This window comes from Alternaria atra, assembly GCF_907166805.1.
Source record: "Alternaria atra isolate CS162 genome assembly, contig: 32, whole genome shotgun sequence".
Taxonomy (NCBI): Eukaryota; Fungi; Ascomycota; class Dothideomycetes; order Pleosporales; family Pleosporaceae; genus Alternaria; species Alternaria atra.
In genome coordinates, this window is record NW_025091331.1 from 1,235,766 (window position 1) to 1,251,945 (window position 16,180).

At 50.0% G+C, this 16,180-nt stretch overlaps 6 protein-coding genes across 6 annotated transcripts; 3 read left to right on the forward strand and 3 right to left on the reverse strand.

Moving 5' to 3' along the window:
* Positions 1 to 282: 282 nt before the first annotated feature.
* Positions 283 to 2,051, reverse strand: ALTATR162_LOCUS10160 (uncharacterized protein; the record flags this gene model as incomplete). Its single annotated transcript, XM_043317796.1, has 8 exons — positions 283 to 592; positions 654 to 665; positions 730 to 994; positions 1,047 to 1,253; positions 1,301 to 1,385; positions 1,434 to 1,507; positions 1,567 to 1,873; positions 2,016 to 2,051. The coding sequence occupies 8 exons, from the start codon at positions 2,049 to 2,051 to the stop codon at positions 283 to 285; spliced, it is 1,296 nt and encodes a 431-aa protein (XP_043173731.1).
* Positions 2,052 to 3,703: 1,652 nt separating this feature from the next.
* On the forward strand, positions 3,704 to 5,887 carry ALTATR162_LOCUS10161 (uncharacterized protein; the record flags this gene model as incomplete). Its single annotated transcript, XM_043317797.1, has 3 exons — positions 3,704 to 4,066; positions 4,113 to 5,156; positions 5,210 to 5,887. The coding sequence occupies 3 exons, from the start codon at positions 3,704 to 3,706 to the stop codon at positions 5,885 to 5,887; spliced, it is 2,085 nt and encodes a 694-aa protein (XP_043173732.1).
* A 377-nt stretch (positions 5,888 to 6,264) lies between these two features.
* On the forward strand, positions 6,265 to 6,984 carry ALTATR162_LOCUS10162 (uncharacterized protein; the record flags this gene model as incomplete). Its single annotated transcript, XM_043317798.1, has 1 exon — positions 6,265 to 6,984. The coding sequence occupies one exon, from the start codon at positions 6,265 to 6,267 to the stop codon at positions 6,982 to 6,984; it is 720 nt and encodes a 239-aa protein (XP_043173733.1).
* A 2,311-nt stretch (positions 6,985 to 9,295) lies between these two features.
* ALTATR162_LOCUS10163 (uncharacterized protein) lies at positions 9,296 to 10,192 on the forward strand (the record flags this gene model as incomplete). Its single annotated transcript, XM_043317799.1, has 1 exon — positions 9,296 to 10,192. One exon carries the CDS (start codon positions 9,296 to 9,298, stop codon positions 10,190 to 10,192), a length of 897 nt encoding a protein of 298 aa, XP_043173734.1.
* Positions 10,193 to 12,042: 1,850 nt separating this feature from the next.
* ALTATR162_LOCUS10164 (uncharacterized protein) lies at positions 12,043 to 13,625 on the reverse strand (the record flags this gene model as incomplete). Its single annotated transcript, XM_043317800.1, has 4 exons — positions 12,043 to 12,175; positions 12,228 to 13,035; positions 13,083 to 13,356; positions 13,419 to 13,625. The coding sequence occupies 4 exons, from the start codon at positions 13,623 to 13,625 to the stop codon at positions 12,043 to 12,045; spliced, it is 1,422 nt and encodes a 473-aa protein (XP_043173735.1).
* Positions 13,626 to 14,444: 819 nt separating this feature from the next.
* On the reverse strand, positions 14,445 to 15,510 carry ALTATR162_LOCUS10165 (uncharacterized protein; the record flags this gene model as incomplete). Its single annotated transcript, XM_043317801.1, has 5 exons — positions 14,445 to 14,554; positions 14,607 to 14,944; positions 14,997 to 15,115; positions 15,175 to 15,429; positions 15,478 to 15,510. 5 exons carry the CDS (start codon positions 15,508 to 15,510, stop codon positions 14,445 to 14,447), a joined length of 855 nt encoding a protein of 284 aa, XP_043173736.1.
* Positions 15,511 to 16,180: the final 670 nt, after the last annotated feature.

The following is a 16,180-nucleotide window of genomic DNA, read 5'->3' on the forward strand; positions in this document are numbered from 1 at the left end:
GTCATAATAAACGCCCTTCTTGATAGGACCACTGTATCGTGGACAAAGTGATAGCTACATATAGAGTAGGCGAAGAGTGAGTCCGCCAGGTATCATTTCGTGAATCCCGCTTGCGATCCATCAGGCTCGATTCCATGACCCGTCGTTGATCCTACAGGAAACCAAGACATCCATCGTCGCTTGCAAAACATCCATAAGAGAGACATTGCATATCATCATGCATCGAATTTGACCCCTTTGAGCCAAACTTTATTAGTCGCGACCAAGTCAAGTGAGTACAAGCTACTTCTCACTCGTCTTGGGTGCTTCAGATTGGGACTCGGGTGCGTCAGACTTCTCCGTCTGTACAGACGAGGGCGACTCGGTCACTTGGACCTTGCTCTCATGCTGAGGACCAGGGGTGCCTTCGCGATCTTGGCGGGATTTGGCGTTGGCCTCCTGGTTGTACTTGTTGACTTGCGAATCCAGGTCCTTGTCTTCATCCTCGTTGTCGAACATCTCGCCGTCATTGTCTCCAGTCGAGACTTCAGTGCCGTCGCCGAGAAGGATGATGCGGCCGCCGTTGCCGTTGCCGTTGTTCGGTCGGAATCGACTGTCCAGATCCATGTCGATGTCATCAGGAGAATCGTCAATGCGATGGTGAACGCCGGGACCGCGGAACTCGGCTACACGATTATATTAGAACTGAACTACTCGCCCTCTGAGGCAGATTTGGCTGGATCTTCTGACTTGCCGTACTCTGGCGGCGCACATGGACCCTCACCATTCGCAACCCGCTTTGCGATGTCCTCGTACCACTGCTCCTTTGTCCTTCCCTGCAGGAGACCAATGACAATCATCGTCATATTGTCACAGCCAACACCTCCTGTGTCGCTGTTCGAAGCCAGACAGTTATCCATCATGTTCTCGCAAATGGAGGCAAGATCCTGCTTTGCGACAATCCCGCGCCTAACGAACTCGACGACGGCTTGAGAAGACTGACAATCCCAGATACCTGTAATCAGTCAGTAACATTGCGCGGTTGTAGCGAACTCATATTGTCTTACCATCGCAGGCAACGACCAAGAACTCGTCGTCTTGGTTGATGTCATGTATCTCAACATCTGGGAAGGCAGTGACTATCTGCTGCTCGGGAGGAAGGTCGGCGCTCTTCTTGAACTCGAAGTCACCGATGGCGCGCGATAGAGCCAGGTTGCCGTTCACGCGGCCAAAGTCGACGAAGCCACCTGCTGCTTGGATACGTGCCTTCTCGGCTAGTAGATGTCAGTGCTGCTTGTAGTTTTGGATTCATGTATCTTACCTTCGTTCTGCGGCTTGTGGTCGAAAGAGAGCGGCTTTGCCCTGCCCTTGACACCTAGGACGGTACGCGAGTCACCTGCGTTGGCCTATTTCCGTAAGCGTTTGCCATGTATTGTTATGGGGAATTGACATACGACGTAAATCTTGTCTTTTGACAGGACACCGACTGTGGCAGTGCAGCCAGAAACTTCCTCTTCGTACTTGGGGTCTGTTCGCGTGAGTCAGCAACTTGTCGACTACCAAGTCGAAGGCCTTCAGAGAGCTTACCACTCAATATCGCGCGGTCTGTGGCAAGGAAGCCGTCTTGTAGAGCCTTCTTGATGTCTCCTTGTTTGAAAGCCTCTTGTTTTGCGACAATCTGATGTAGCTGCTCGCCAGCATACAGCGCCACCTTGTCACCACCGTGTCCGTCGTATACACCGAAGAAGGCGAGTCGCTTGTCGTTGCCCGTGGGTTTGCCTTCTTCACCTGCAAAGTCTAGTACGGTGGCATGCGCGTCCTCCATGCTGATCCGCCAGCCCTGCATCGACGACACACCGTAGATAAGTGACTCGCCATCGCCGTTTTCGGATTTCTGTGCAAGCAACGTGTCAGCATCGCAGCCTTGTGCAAGTCAAAATGCGCGGCCTTGCAGGTCAATGCAGGCGACGGTTGCCATGGAGAGGGTGCAAGCAGCGCAGGTGCGGGGGCGGGGGCCAGCATTGGGAGGCAATTACCTTGTCGACGACGGGTTCTGAGAGTGTCTGACCCATCTTGTCCGGTACCTAGAAGGACCCGTGGGAAAGGAGGAGAGCAGGTTTGACGTTGATCGCGAGTCTCCCTAGGGGCATAGAATTCCAAACTGCGATGTTGGTGTGTGGGGGGATATCACAGATGTGGATAGGCGCAGGGGCGACTGTGTAAAGGACCAGTCTCGTCTGTAGGTGTGGTGTAGGTCCTAGGTAAGAGGACAGAGGAAAAGAATTGCGTGCTCTAGCTCGCGGGGGTAAACAGGTCAGTGGTGTTGTAGGCAAAGAGTGACGCTGCCCTACCTGTCAGGTTCAAGGCCCGTGCTGCTTGCTAGTGGGTTGTGGCTAGGTCGAGGCCAGAAGCGACCTGATGACGGCACGCATTTTCTGCAGTCCCGTTTCCCCCACCAGCTCCTGTCTCCGAAGGCTCCGTTGATTCATGCTTTCCTACTGAGAATACGCGCTCGGCTTACCCACGGGCGCCTTGTCGTGCACCGGGTGAGGCGGTGCTGCTTTCCTTCTGCACGAGCTCGCGTGCCACGCACAAACGCTCAGAGTACCCCTATCACATCAGCCTCTCAACAGCAGCCGCCTGCTCTCGATGGCGCACTTGGCTGACCGGCCTTTCTGACTGAGGCGTAGCTTCACGAGTCGATACAAGAGGCCTTCTTTTCCAAGTTGCACCTAACGCGACGTACAGTGTACCCTAAACGTGTACCTTTTGTCTTTCATGAATATGCTAGTAAAGCATAAAATAATGTATACCTTTAGGGTACATTGTGTTGATTACAACTCGGAATGAAGCGAGCTTCGTTGTACAGCAACATGATCCATCATTCCAACGCGATAAAGACGAGATCAGCTGCTCAGCCGTCCTTTTGCGCGAAATATTCCAGGGTCCAGATTCCGTGTCGGGGTCCGTTGTGCTTCTGCTGACAATGCAGTACGACAAATCACTACTCGAGAGATTTGCATACAAACGCGTCGCTCTCATCTTCCAATGCAGTACTTGGGGACTTCGCGATATGCTTGATGCCTCGAGTGAAAGCGAAAAGTGCAGTAGACGGTATATTGTTGTACATTGCTCAATGTTTCATCACGGTATCATATACCGTACAGATAGGTACACTGACGATTTTACATACGAGACACCTCGGCTGAGTGAACTGGAAATCCTCCGAGTCTTTTCGTTGAAAATTCGTGATTTGAACCCGTCGTTGAGCGACTATTGTAACGGCAGAGTACGTCTCTGCCTAGGTTACGACTCATCTAGAGGCATTCATGGTTCCGCTTCCGCTTCCGTATTACTTCCGAGTTATGTCGTGTCGCACCTAGAGGATCCCAGGAAACCCGTGTCTAGTCTTTGTGCTAATTAATGACGCGTACTGATGCTCCCTCGCGATAATAGCACGATTGGCGGACTTGTATGTCGCCAACTTCTCTCGCCATCTGCTCGGGACTCTGGCTTCGGCACTTTCATGAGATTGTCTATCAGAAGCGCGGCATGAGCCGTCGCGTGGCCGTGGCAGCGTTGGTCAATGCCCCAGATTCGCGTGCTACCGACACTGGACCTCGGCTCGACTCTAGTGCATCTGGCGATCCGGCAACCTACTTAATCATCATTCCAAGCAATCCTCATTCACCTCCATCAATCCAATTATCAATTTACTATCACAATGAAGCCAACACCGGACTGGGTCAAGCAGCTGAAGCCTTCGGGCGTTCAAGGCCATGAATTGCTCAAGGCTGAACGCGCCAATTCCAATGTACCCGTGCAGGAACTGGAAGTGCTTCTACACACTCAAGATGTCATCGACAGGAGGAACAAGATTCTTAACATTCTCAAGTCCGAGAAGGTTTTTGATAAGTCGCAGAACTACTTCATGGGAAGGATCGACAAGTTCGAACGCGCGCTTGCAAGGGAGAAGAGATTGAGAATCCTAAAGAAGCAGCATAACTGGACCGTGGATGAGTTCAGAGCTGCCACAGAGCTCGTTGGAGAGCCAGGGCCATATGGTCTCCACGACAGTATGTTCAAGGTACACATCATCTTTCACTCTCGCGTAACTTTTACTAATGGTTCAGGTTACACTTGAGGGCCAAGGTACACCAGAACAGCAGGAAAAGTGGCTTACTAAAGCCAACGACTACAAGATTATCGGATGCTATGCTCAGACTGAGCTTGGTCACGGTTCAAATGTTCGTGGACTCGAAACAACAGCAACCTGGAACAAGGACGATAAGACCTTCACTATTCACTCGCCACATTTGACTGCCAGTAAATGGTGGATCGGATCTCTGGGCAGGACAGCCAACCACGCTGTCGTCATGGCTCAGCTCGTTATCGATGGCAAGTCTTATGGACCAGCACCTTTCTGCGTCCAGATCCGTGATCTGAAGACGCATGAGCCGCTAGAGAACATCCACATTGGAGACATCGGTCCCAAGTTCGGTTACAACACCATGGACAACGGTTTCCTCTTGTTCAACCACGTCAAGGTTCCGCATATCAGTATGTTGGCCAAGTACACATTTGTTGACGCCAACACGAACAAATTTGGTCGCCGTGGTGCCCCGTCTCTCGTCTATGGTACGTTGACTTGGGTCCGATCGACCATCGTTATGCAAGCTGGTAGTGTACTTGCTCGAGGTGTTACTATCGCAACCCGTTACTGCGCTGTGCGCCGTCAATTCCAGGACCGAGATGCTCCTGCTGGTGAGGATGAGACACCTGTTCTCAACTATACCATGGTGCAAATCCGATTGCTTCCTCTTCTCGCTGCCACCTTTGCCCTCCATTTCACCGGAAAGTCGATGATGGATATGTACCAGGAGAACCAGAAAAAGATTGCTCAGGGCAACGCCACCAACGCACCAAGCAAGCGTGGAGCTGGACCGGAGGAGGTCCAGTCAGGCAGTGACATGTTGGCAGACTTGCACGCTTCTTCGTGTGCCTTGAAGTCGCTTAGCAGTTCGATCGCTGCAGAGGGTCTGGAGGTCTGCCGACGAGCTTGCGGTGGCCACGGCTACTCAAGCTTCAGCGGTATCGGGTCCTGGTACTCTGACTACCTCCCCACTACAACATGGGAGGGAGACAATTACATGCTGACCCAGCAAGTCGCACGATACGTAAGTCTAACGACCCAATAGAGGTGACCGATCCTTGCTAACACATATTGTAGATGCTCAAGTCAGCCCGCTCTGTACTCAAGGGTGATAAGCCGACAAACGACACCACCCAGATTCTATCTGAGTTCCACTCGCGTCGCGAGATTGGCTGTGCATTCGACGTCATTGGTTCTGACAATGATCTCGTAGCCGCTTTCGCTTGGCGCGTCTCGTTCCTCACTTTCGAGGCCAGCAAGCACCGTGATGAGCAGAAGAAGCCATGGAATGACCTGCTCGTTGACTTCTACCGCCTCAGCAAGGCCCACGCGCAGTACATGGTCGTGAAGAACAACCTTTCTGCGCTCAAGAACATCGAGAAGGAGGGCAAGGTCGACAAGGCCATCCTCGACGTGCTGATGAAGTTGTTCCGTCTCTTCGCTCTGCACACACTTGAACAGGAGGGTTCAGAGTTCTACGCTTCCGGTGCATGCAGCAAGCACCAAATTTCGCTTGCAAGGACCAACACTGTCATGAATCTGCTCAAGGAGATTCGACCACACGCTGTCAGGCTCGTAGACGCCTGGGGCTTTGACGACTGGGTCCTTGACAGCAGTCTGGGTCGCGCCGACGGAAAGGTGTACGAGGATATGTTCTACAGGGCGAGCGAGCTCAACCCGCTCAACAACTACACTGTAGACCCATACCCAGATAGCGATGTCTTGTTCAAGCGTATTGAGAAGAGCAAGTTGTAAGAAAGAGCATGTTTTGTATATATGTAATTGTATTTGAGTAGAATGATAGAAGAGAAGTTAGAATACAGAGTCTGTGTAGCTATCAAACCACGTTTCTGTTGCAGCATAGACGAGTTCCCACGCAGGCCGTTAGCTAGGTATGTAGCCAACGGGTAATTTGATCCGAGAAAGTGGGGACGCTGGTACACTACATATGGCGCCTACCCTTGATGGTCGACTTAGCAACCGCGCATAAGTATATCCTTACCTGATAACAGCTCCTTCTTCTAAAACTCAGCATATTATCCAATTCTACGGTTTCCAACTCCTTTTCTAGATAATACTAGACACCTGGAAACGCACCCATCCATCCTAACATGCCCTCCTCAGACCCCAACATGGGCGCTGGCGTTATCCTCGCCTTTCTCAAACCCAGCTTAGGTGATGACGAATCACTGCAAAACGACAAGTTCGCCCTCCTGCCCACGGCCATAACAGCAAACGTCCTCGGTATCGAGACAGCAACGCAGTATACAGTAGCGAATACAGAATACGAAAAACAGCACCTTGTCATTTGCGAAACGAAAGATCTGGCACGTGTTAATGTGAAGCAAATGCTAAAATTCCTGGAAGGGGAGAACATGGGTGGAGAGTGGGATATCAGGGCGTACGGGGAGGTTGAGATTTTTGGTTTGAAGAAGAGCGGTGGTACGCCTTTCTTAGATCCTAGCAGAGGAGAAGCGGATGGGGTTGTGAAGTATATCCCTGGGCTGACCGTACGTATAGAAGCCGCCAAGACAATTATGGTAGCCCTCATGCAACCATCACCCGCCGGTGTCGCAGACCTGGATGCTTGGTATCGCGAAGAGCATAACCAGCAGATGTCTGAGCAACCAGGCTGGTTGCGCACATGTCGGTATTCACTCGTCTCGCAGCAATCTAGTACTTCCCGTGAAGGCGGCGAGAGTCAAGAGCTGTCTTTCCTGGCTATTCATGAGTTCGGAGAGGGAGAGCAATTGGGCGATACGGTCAAGGCGCTGGAGCCAATTAGTGAGTGGACGATGAAGGTCATGAAAGATGCAGTGGAGATTGATGCAGCGATCTATCGAAAAACATGAGTGGGCGGAAGGAAACATTGTGAGATTGGTCGTAGTAGTTTGATTGATTCCCTAAAACATCACTATCCGCGAAATCTTTCATCTCGAATTTCTGATGCGATAATTCAGGCCAGCAACAGCAAGGGGACTACATTACCGCGACTCTGCAAGATCCGAATCCCTATGTTGTCTATAGGCCGATACATGGAACTCAGAGTCGATGAAAATTGTGAATCTTGAGGGCTTGTGTTATCAACAGTGATAGCGTCGAGCTATATATCATTACGAATCTGTATCTGATTCCATCTTGGATACACTTGAATTCAATGAACTCTAACCAGGTACCATCCTGATATCCTTCAGCTGAACCCTGAGGTGTTTTTGTGATTATTCTACCAATGGCTCCCCATCGATGCGCGACCAAGTGAACCACTCCCGACTGTGGATAATGTCGCTTGGTATAGTTCGAGTAGTTGTTTGAGCCCCGTGGGTAGATGCAAAACTCTATACGAAATGCACGACACCACCTGTATTTTCAGTCCAATGGTATATGGCGTCAATAAACTCGGCTTCGGTACTACCACGAGCCAACATTCATCGGCGCTCAAGTTTTGAGATTTCAATGTCTCCTATGAAGAGACATCATTCAACATATAACCGGAGTCTAAGAGCCTGCGAACATCACGCACAGTCGCTTTGCCCACCTTGATGGACTGAATGAGTCTGCAATTGGAGCTACCAAGGACCAACCATACGCTGGCAACGCACTTGTAGAGACAAGGTTTGATATTTAAGGAAGTATAATCGAACTTAGTGACGCTGTACAGCAGCGGCGATGCTTCGTGTCTGGCCTAGCGGCAGATAAGGAAAGCGAATACACATAGATCGTGCCGCCTGTAGACGCTCCTGCGTTTGCGAGAGGCTCGCCGAACATGACTGGTGAGGACGCCGACAGTTTTCCCGGACAATGTATGCTTGTATACTTTGTCATGGAGCTCAGTGGGAGTTGCGTTGGTTTGAACGCGCACTGAGAGCGCTAGCTCAGATCCCAAAGATATTTTCCCTTGTTCTTACTCGCGCTCGCGTATTTACTCAGAAGTGCTTTGGCGCTGACTTATTTGAGCGAGATTGCGACCGCAGATAGGCGAGAGCTTACTAAATTCGGGATGTTTTCGTGGAAGCAGTACACTGCAAGTATCGCGAGCGTATTCCAAGATCACTCGAGCAGAATCCACGGCCCTGAGTTGATGTGGGTGGTGTCTTTGGGTGTAAATGTTCAAGTCCAGATTCTGACGCAGGTATCATGAGTTAGATGAAGCTGAATGAAGGCGGAGATGGTGCTGCTTTCTATTCTCCAGGTTCCAATGTTCCATCTGGTCGTGCAGGAAAATTCACTGCCTCCTGCTAAATATGACCTCAAGATTACTGTTTCCAAAATACAGTCGTAGTGCCCTCACAGCCAAATCAGGGCTCATCATAAGTAATCCAAATATTGAAGTCTGTTGGATGTGCACACGCTGTAAGGAAGGCAACAGATGCCTATAATTAGTGCTAGGCGGCGCACCTTGTTGGAGTCCTAGAGCTAGTCTTTTTGCAAGCCTTGGCTCTACTTTAATTGCTCTGATTGTCTGGCAGATCTCAGGTCCTAATTCGTACGCAGCCGCCATGCAGTTGTAGTAAAGTGTCAAATCAAACGTAACCAGATCGTTGAAATTAGGGGTCGCTTCCTCTCTAACATGTCTGCATGTCATCAGAAGAGAGATAGTTTGCTGATATTTCGGAGCCCCGTGACGCCGGAGGAGATACGACCCACCAAGTGGATCAGTGGATTTTGGTTGTACATGTATAGTCTCGTTGAAGAATACGTGTTCGTATATCATAACCCGAAGCTCGGCTGGCAGACACAAAAATGGAGGCGTATAACGGGTATTTTGATTACTTTCCGATGGTTAGATTGATATTCGTATAGCACCACATAACCAACGTACACTGTGCCGATTTGACGATCGCCTTGTGTGGCGAGATTCAAGCGACCCAAACTTTCAACGACTTTGTCGCTCATGATGTGCTGATTATGATACAAACCATTGACCTCTATGACTTCCGAGGCAAAGTCGTGGTAGTGGAGATCAATGTATGCACTGTGTGATGGAAGTTCGGGTAATTGAGAGTGATGGGACAATTCGGCGATAGATTAGCGCAATGTGGTATCTCCGGCGGCGCGTCCTAGATTTTCGGCGCGTCTCAACTTTCGTCATCGCTCTCGAACGTGAACTGCAACGCTGACAGTCACGCACTTTTTTCGACTATTGCATGTTATTGATCTTCCATGATGGGGAAGCCAAAGCGCATGAGTGAGGTGTTTGCATCATCGGCCGAGAAGGACGCCGATACTATTATGGTGACTGCAACTCCGCCATACTCAAGCGAGGGACCTACACTACCGATCATTGGGGCACCAGATGACGCATCGAAAGCCAACGAGGCCAAGGGGTCAGGCAAGAAGCGAAAAGCGCAAGATAAAATCAATGGCACAGCTACGAAGAAACCGTCGCAACCACCATCTCCACCTACAATCCACCCATCACTCTACGAACCATGGACACGATTACCCACCGAACTGCGCAAGCTCCTCGAGACACAAAAGCGTATGCGGGCTACGCAGAATATCGTACCAGTCGTCTTCTCGAAGAACCAGAACGTCAAGTCCGGGATCAACAGGCTGAAGACATACCTGGGTGCCTACAGAGACCTTGCCTCTACGATCGAGATGCCGGATGCACTAAAAGAGGATGATCTGATCATAGCTATCTCAGCGCAAGGCGAGGGCACAACCAAACTAGTAGGCATCGTGGACATGGTCCGACGGATTGTAGCGCCGAGTGGGACCGAGCATGGCAGAAATGCGAAGGAGGAAGCGTGGTGGATGTATACTATGCTTACGAGCGTGGAGGTTGACCGAGAAATGAAGACATCAAGACCAATGGAAAAGAGCAACACAGACACCGAGAAAACCCAGAATACCCAGGAGAACGAGGAGGAGGCTTTTGAGTCTACGGACTTCGACGGGCATGATGCACAAGGACCAACGACCGGAAAAAACACTATGCAGAAGAGGGTGATCCCTGTGATAACAGTCTGGATGACGAAGAAGCGGATACCCGTGTTTCAGAACGCCTTTGGGGAGCAGATGTTTGCCGTGCAATTACTACCCAAAGACTCTGACTGAAGGCCCGCCGAATGCCTCAATCGAAACTCGAAAAATCCACCTGCACTGCATCTCAATCATCATCCGATCTCTCGATAATTCTAATTCTCCCTCTCCAAAACAACCGAATTTCGTGCCTACCCACATCGCCCTCTTTGAAACGACCGCTAAAACTATATCCAATAGCCGGTCCGCCAAACGCCCACTGGGATCCAACGCTCTTGGTATCCTTTTTTTGGATTTGCCAATGGCTAGTTGGCTACATGCTGTCATACGGGTTGTTCATCGCAGCACGTAAATCAAGGGGAGCTAAGGTTGTGTTGTCGCCAGGGCAGGGGCAGAGGTAGAGCGCGTTACCAACCCAGGTTGTTGGAACAGGCGTATTCGGGGGATGAGTGAGTTTTATCAAGATGAGGTTGAATGGATCATCCGCTGAAGGCATGGCCATGATCCTACCAGGAAATCAGTTTTGGTAAACGAACTATGCTGCCAATATAGCAACTTATGGTTAATGAGATACATGTTAGTATACGCCTCGTAGACTGCCTAGCAAACTTTGACGGAACATCTAATCGGCATAAGTCTGCCCAGATGGTTCATCTACTAGCTTCTGCCTCTCCCCAGCCAAGCCTTGCATCCCTTGGCAATCAGAATGCACACAGAATCTGCCACTCCCATAGCCAAAGCTTTCATTTTGATGAATCTAATTCGCCCCATCTCTTCCGCTCCCTTTCTTTTTTCTGACACCTCCCCATGGCGTCTGGGCATACAGCGTTACATCCGCTAACATCCTCCCATTTCGACTGTTCCAAACCTGGGACTTCATGCGCGAGCAAGAACCCCAAGCTGAGATGACTCCGCTGAGGCTGGGCATTCATCGGTTAGTAAATTGGGGACCGACAAGCCATGATGAGCCGCTTTTCGAGTTCAACATTTTTACTGGGAAGGAGACGAAAACTGGGGTACCATGCGAGAAGGTGTTCTGGGTTGAGATAGCAAGGTGTTACCCTGGTCAATGGGTAAGTCCTGAATGGATAGTATGCTGGAAGATTGAAGGAAATCTGGCGTTAAGAGACTGCAGTATGAGCTCGTAAGACAAGACTGGAACATTCGTAACTTCGCATTGTCTTATGATCCTCACTTAATTTTTTTCAAAGACAGGGGCAGCAATATGTTACGAAGAAGCTTGTATGGCAGCGAAGGGCGCTCTTTCTGCATGCCCGTTGCAATAAACGCCACAAGCTAAGATAGGTGTCCAACCTAAGGGTCCATAACCATAGATCCCGTAAGGACACCCCGTGACTTCAACAGTTGTCCGACAATCGACCTGTGATTATTCGGAGCAATGATCTTCACAATAAGAAGTGAAGCACACTTGAAAAAACTTACGCATGGCACACATGTCTAATCTCTTCACCCCAATAACCGTTCATGCCCTCCCAATCCCCTTGCCTATCGGTGACCTCATATGTCCTCATGCATACCATTTCTTCCGCCTGACCTCTACGAATGCACCCAGAACACTCCCAGGTCGACAACACAATCGGAGTGTTTAACACTTGGACTAAGGCAAAATATGCCATAGACAGAAGAGAGACAGAAGCGTGGTCAAGGGGTCGCACTACACGCAGGATTATTGCAACATACTCGGTGGATACCGGGCATGAGGATTGGAATTCGAGTGCGACGACTAGGTTGATAGAGTCATATAATGGGGAGTGGAACTTGCGGTGGGTGAAAGAGGTCGCGTTCAGGGGATTATGATTGAATGGGTATGTTAGAAGATCAATAGCGTGTAGCCATAGTTCGGTAAGGTGGTAGTCCTCTATTGTATTACTATTATTCAGTACCGATGTATAGAAATTGTTCGCCTATGGTTGAATCGGAAACCATTGAGTAAACACCCTTTTCGGGTCGTATTTCTTCTTGAGCGTCTTCAGTTTCGCGAGGCTGGATCCGTATACGGCGGTGTTCGTCTCGTCGCCGAATGCAAAGTTGGCATAGCTGTGGACCTTGTTAATACGAGTGCATTGTCATCGCGACAGTGAAGACTTACGTAGGGTCATTCTTCGGATTGTTACCTCTCGTCCACAGCGCCCTGACCTTACTTCCAAATTCTAAAGCCTCAGCATCTAGACTGGCGTCATCATACCACGGTATAACGATTGCCTGAGAGAAGGCATCCCTCCTAAACGCTTCATTCATGGCTGCCGAGCCAATAGGTATCGACATGGCCTTGGTCAAATTGTAGCGCTCAACGAGCACGGCAGAGTTCGGACCTTTCGCCTGGAAACCCTTGTAGAGCTCCCAGATCTCAGGCCACTTTTGTGCGCTCATTCCCGTGATAGTTGAGCTGTACGACGGCTTGCGACCACCGCGAGTGCAAAAGCCGATATTGGCATCATTCCAGTGATCATATGTGGTGATTGCGCTGGATTCGGATATGGGGCCGATATCGTAGAAAGGGGCGAAGGCTGCACGACCTGTCTCATTCGTTCCTTTACGAAGAAGACCAGTGACGAGGATGGAGGGCTCGTTGAGTGGCTCGCCACTAGAAGTTAGGACAAGGTAAACTCGCTGTTGTGGCGTGAGGGGAAGGTCTTCCACCGCTTGCGCAACCCGCTCGAGCTTGTCGGGTGAGAAGAAGAGGTTATTGATGAATGCGGTGCGATCTTCTTCGGTAGCGGGCATTGCCTTGACGGTTGCTGAAACCACGATTCCGAAGTTGGGACCTGCGCCCCGTAGTGCCCAGAACAGTTCCGGATGAGACATAGCTGATACAGTGAGTATCTCACCTGATGCGATAATCACACGCATAGAGATAATGTTGTCGACCCCGAAACCGACCTCACCCATGAGATTGCCTGCTGTAAGTTAGTGCTACGACTCGCAAGATACAGCTAGTACACACCATAGCCGCCGCCGAGCATAGCTCCCAGAGCGCCAACACAATTGCAATTGCCAGTGATGATCAATGCGCCTGCTGCATTCGCTGCTGCGATAGTGTCTCCGATGCTTGCACCGCCACCAATAGTGGCGGTCTTCTTGTCTGCAGCGACAGTGACTTTGTTGAGATTGGATAGGTCAATCAGAACGCCCCATTTCCCCAAACTGAACGTCTTTCCCCATCCAATACCGCCATTTTGCGCAAGGAACGGTATCCCAATCTTTGTACAGTATTTAATCTTTTGCTCGAGTTAGCCCTCCTAATTCGTTGTACCAGCACTATGTGCGTGGCTGGACCTACTATTGTCGCTATATCTTTTTCAGCTTGCACACTGACGACAACCGCTGGCAAGGGCGCGTTGTAGTCACTCCATCGTGCTCGAGGTTCGACATTGACTGAAGATGGTGACGATACCAATGTCTTCAGATCCCTTGCGACGTCGGCCTGCCTTACAGCAAACGCAGAAACCGCCGCTGCAAAAGAAACCAAGAGTGACAAGACTTTCATGTTAGCAGTACCGAATGGATGGCTGATGACCCAACGTGCTCTTTAATCGACATTGAACTTTCTCGGCTACCTGCATGGTGACATGGAAGGTCGGGACCACATATCGTTAGGTAAGGTTAGGAATTTACCGTCTCAGTACGAGAATCTAGTCGCCAAATCGCCTTGTACCCCATAGTCCCTGCATGTTATACTCTAACTAATCCTGGTGTGATTACCGAGACGGTCATCTTGAGTGTGGACGATCTGCCGTGCTTGTTCACAGTCAACTCGATTACCGCGGGCGTATCCACATTCGGTTATACGTCCTCCGGCGGCCCCATGCGAGCCGGGCCCCATCTGGCTCCATAGCTGGTACGTTACTCCAAAGTGCACAACCACATTTCTCGACGCACGTTTTCCAAGAGACTTTATCAACTAGTCATCTTGAGCGCATGGCTTTGATTATGACCCTTCGAATATATCACCGCTTGTACGTAGGCTGGATTCAGCTTACGGCCGGTATCGAAAGATTCGGAAGGTGACATCGCCGCAGAAGCAGGGTTCCAGAAACGTGCTGTCGGTGGCATGCAAGATATATTTCCCCGAAGGACTTGGCACTTGGCAGTTGCATGGATGGTATACCAGGGAACTTATTTTGCTAGGAAGAAACCTCTCCAATCACTAGGAGCGCCCAAATTATGTTGAGTAGCCTCGGAGGCTACATAGAAGAAATTGTCCCGAGACGTAGACGCAGCGGATTGTTATAGGACTCGAGCTTCGACATACTAAGACTGGTGCTCTTCGTTTGCGACTAGGTAGACGTCCCGCGTGGGGAATTAATCATTCGAGGGTCTGATGAATCGTAACCTCTTTCGTAATACCGCGTTTGTTCAACGTTAAGGCATCCTCCGGAGGTGTAGAAGGAGCATGCTCAAATCGAGTTGTCAGCTCTATACAGCATTAGTGGTTCTTCATGCATAGCCATGCTGAGACAATACTTACCAACTTCGTCAATCTCCTGGTATGGCTTGCGCACCAACTTGCTAGCAAATGTACTGCTTTTCGTCGTCCCGTCCAGCGCAGATGACCCAAAGCCATGGCCTGATGATCCATATCCGTAACCGTAGCCTGAGCTAGTTTGTGTTGCTTCTCTAGGGTAGAAGTAGAACCAAATAGGGCGCAATGTGGGAAGACACGCACACACTACGCCTAGAGACAGCTCGATATTCGTCCAAAAGAATACTGGTGCTGTATAGTAGATGACATCGTCAGGGTGCTTAAGGTATTCGCCGGCGATGGAGTACGTCGCGACGACTCGTGTAATGCTTACGGCGCATACGCTTTGCTCATTAGTTCCATGGATACGATGAGTTATGGCTGAAGGCATCTTACGCAGCTCCTAACGAAAGCATCACGATTACAGCTAGCTTCTTCTTAGTTTCCATCCTAACGCTCAAAACCATCGGAATAGGAAGGATAAGTATGACAATGTCTGCGAAAACACCCGTGTACTAGCAAAAGAATTAGCCGTGTCTGAAGTCGCGGGACAAGGTATGAGGCCACAACATACCAGTAGGGCCAAAAACATTGGTACAGTCTCGACGCAGCTGTTGCCATAATACGGCTCGATGAACACTGTGATTGGGTAACAAGTGAACAAGTGCGAGAACGTGAAGCTGACGGTCCAGCATATGACATACGCAAGCACGCAATAGACCACAATGCGAAACTTTCGTACATCGAAGATGTTCTTGTATAATATCAAGATAGAAGACTTGACAAGACCCAATCCAATGATGGAGATCATGTTCAGAGCGAACTTTGTCTAGAAACGTAAGTAGTTGCACTATGTTTCCCAGTTCAATCTACTCACTTGTTCGAAGAATATGAGTCCTGGATCGTCCATGATGGGCTGGCCATTCTCGTCCAGCGGTTGGTGAGAGCCCAAGTAACCATGTATTGCCGCTGAAAATTCGCGTGAGTAATCTTCTTACAGTCTAATCGAGACACTCACTGGCTAGTTGTAAGGAGCAACAAGTGATTGATACGGCCTGTCGCAGCTGGTTAGTTGTTCCTGCAACACTTTGAACCGCCCAAAGATCTCTTACCAAAGCAGCGATTGTTAGAAAATCATCCCATCCAACGCGCTTGGCGATCCTCTTTGCCCACAAACGCAAACAAACAAAGACGAGGGGCAGTACCATAAAGGCTATGGCTAATCCAACCATCATACTTTTCGAGTAGTTGTGGTACATCGTGCCTGTCGTCCGGAAGCACTGTCAGTGCAAACAAGACGTAGATAGCCGCTTGATGCTCAACGGGTGGTTCGTATTGCATAATGCGGACGGGTGAGATATAGCTTCTATCATGCGATGCAGAGTTTCCGATCCGGTCCTCTGATTTGGCGCAATTATCGAGTGCGTATCATGTTTGGGGGATCCCATGGCTTATTCCTTGTCGTATGTGACCTGCGGCCCAACCATAACGACCGTCTGAGCTTGGCACGTATTCAGTGCAGGCCCTGTAGGTACTACAACACCGAGGGTGCTAGGCTACGTCTGCTCCGAGATCGACAA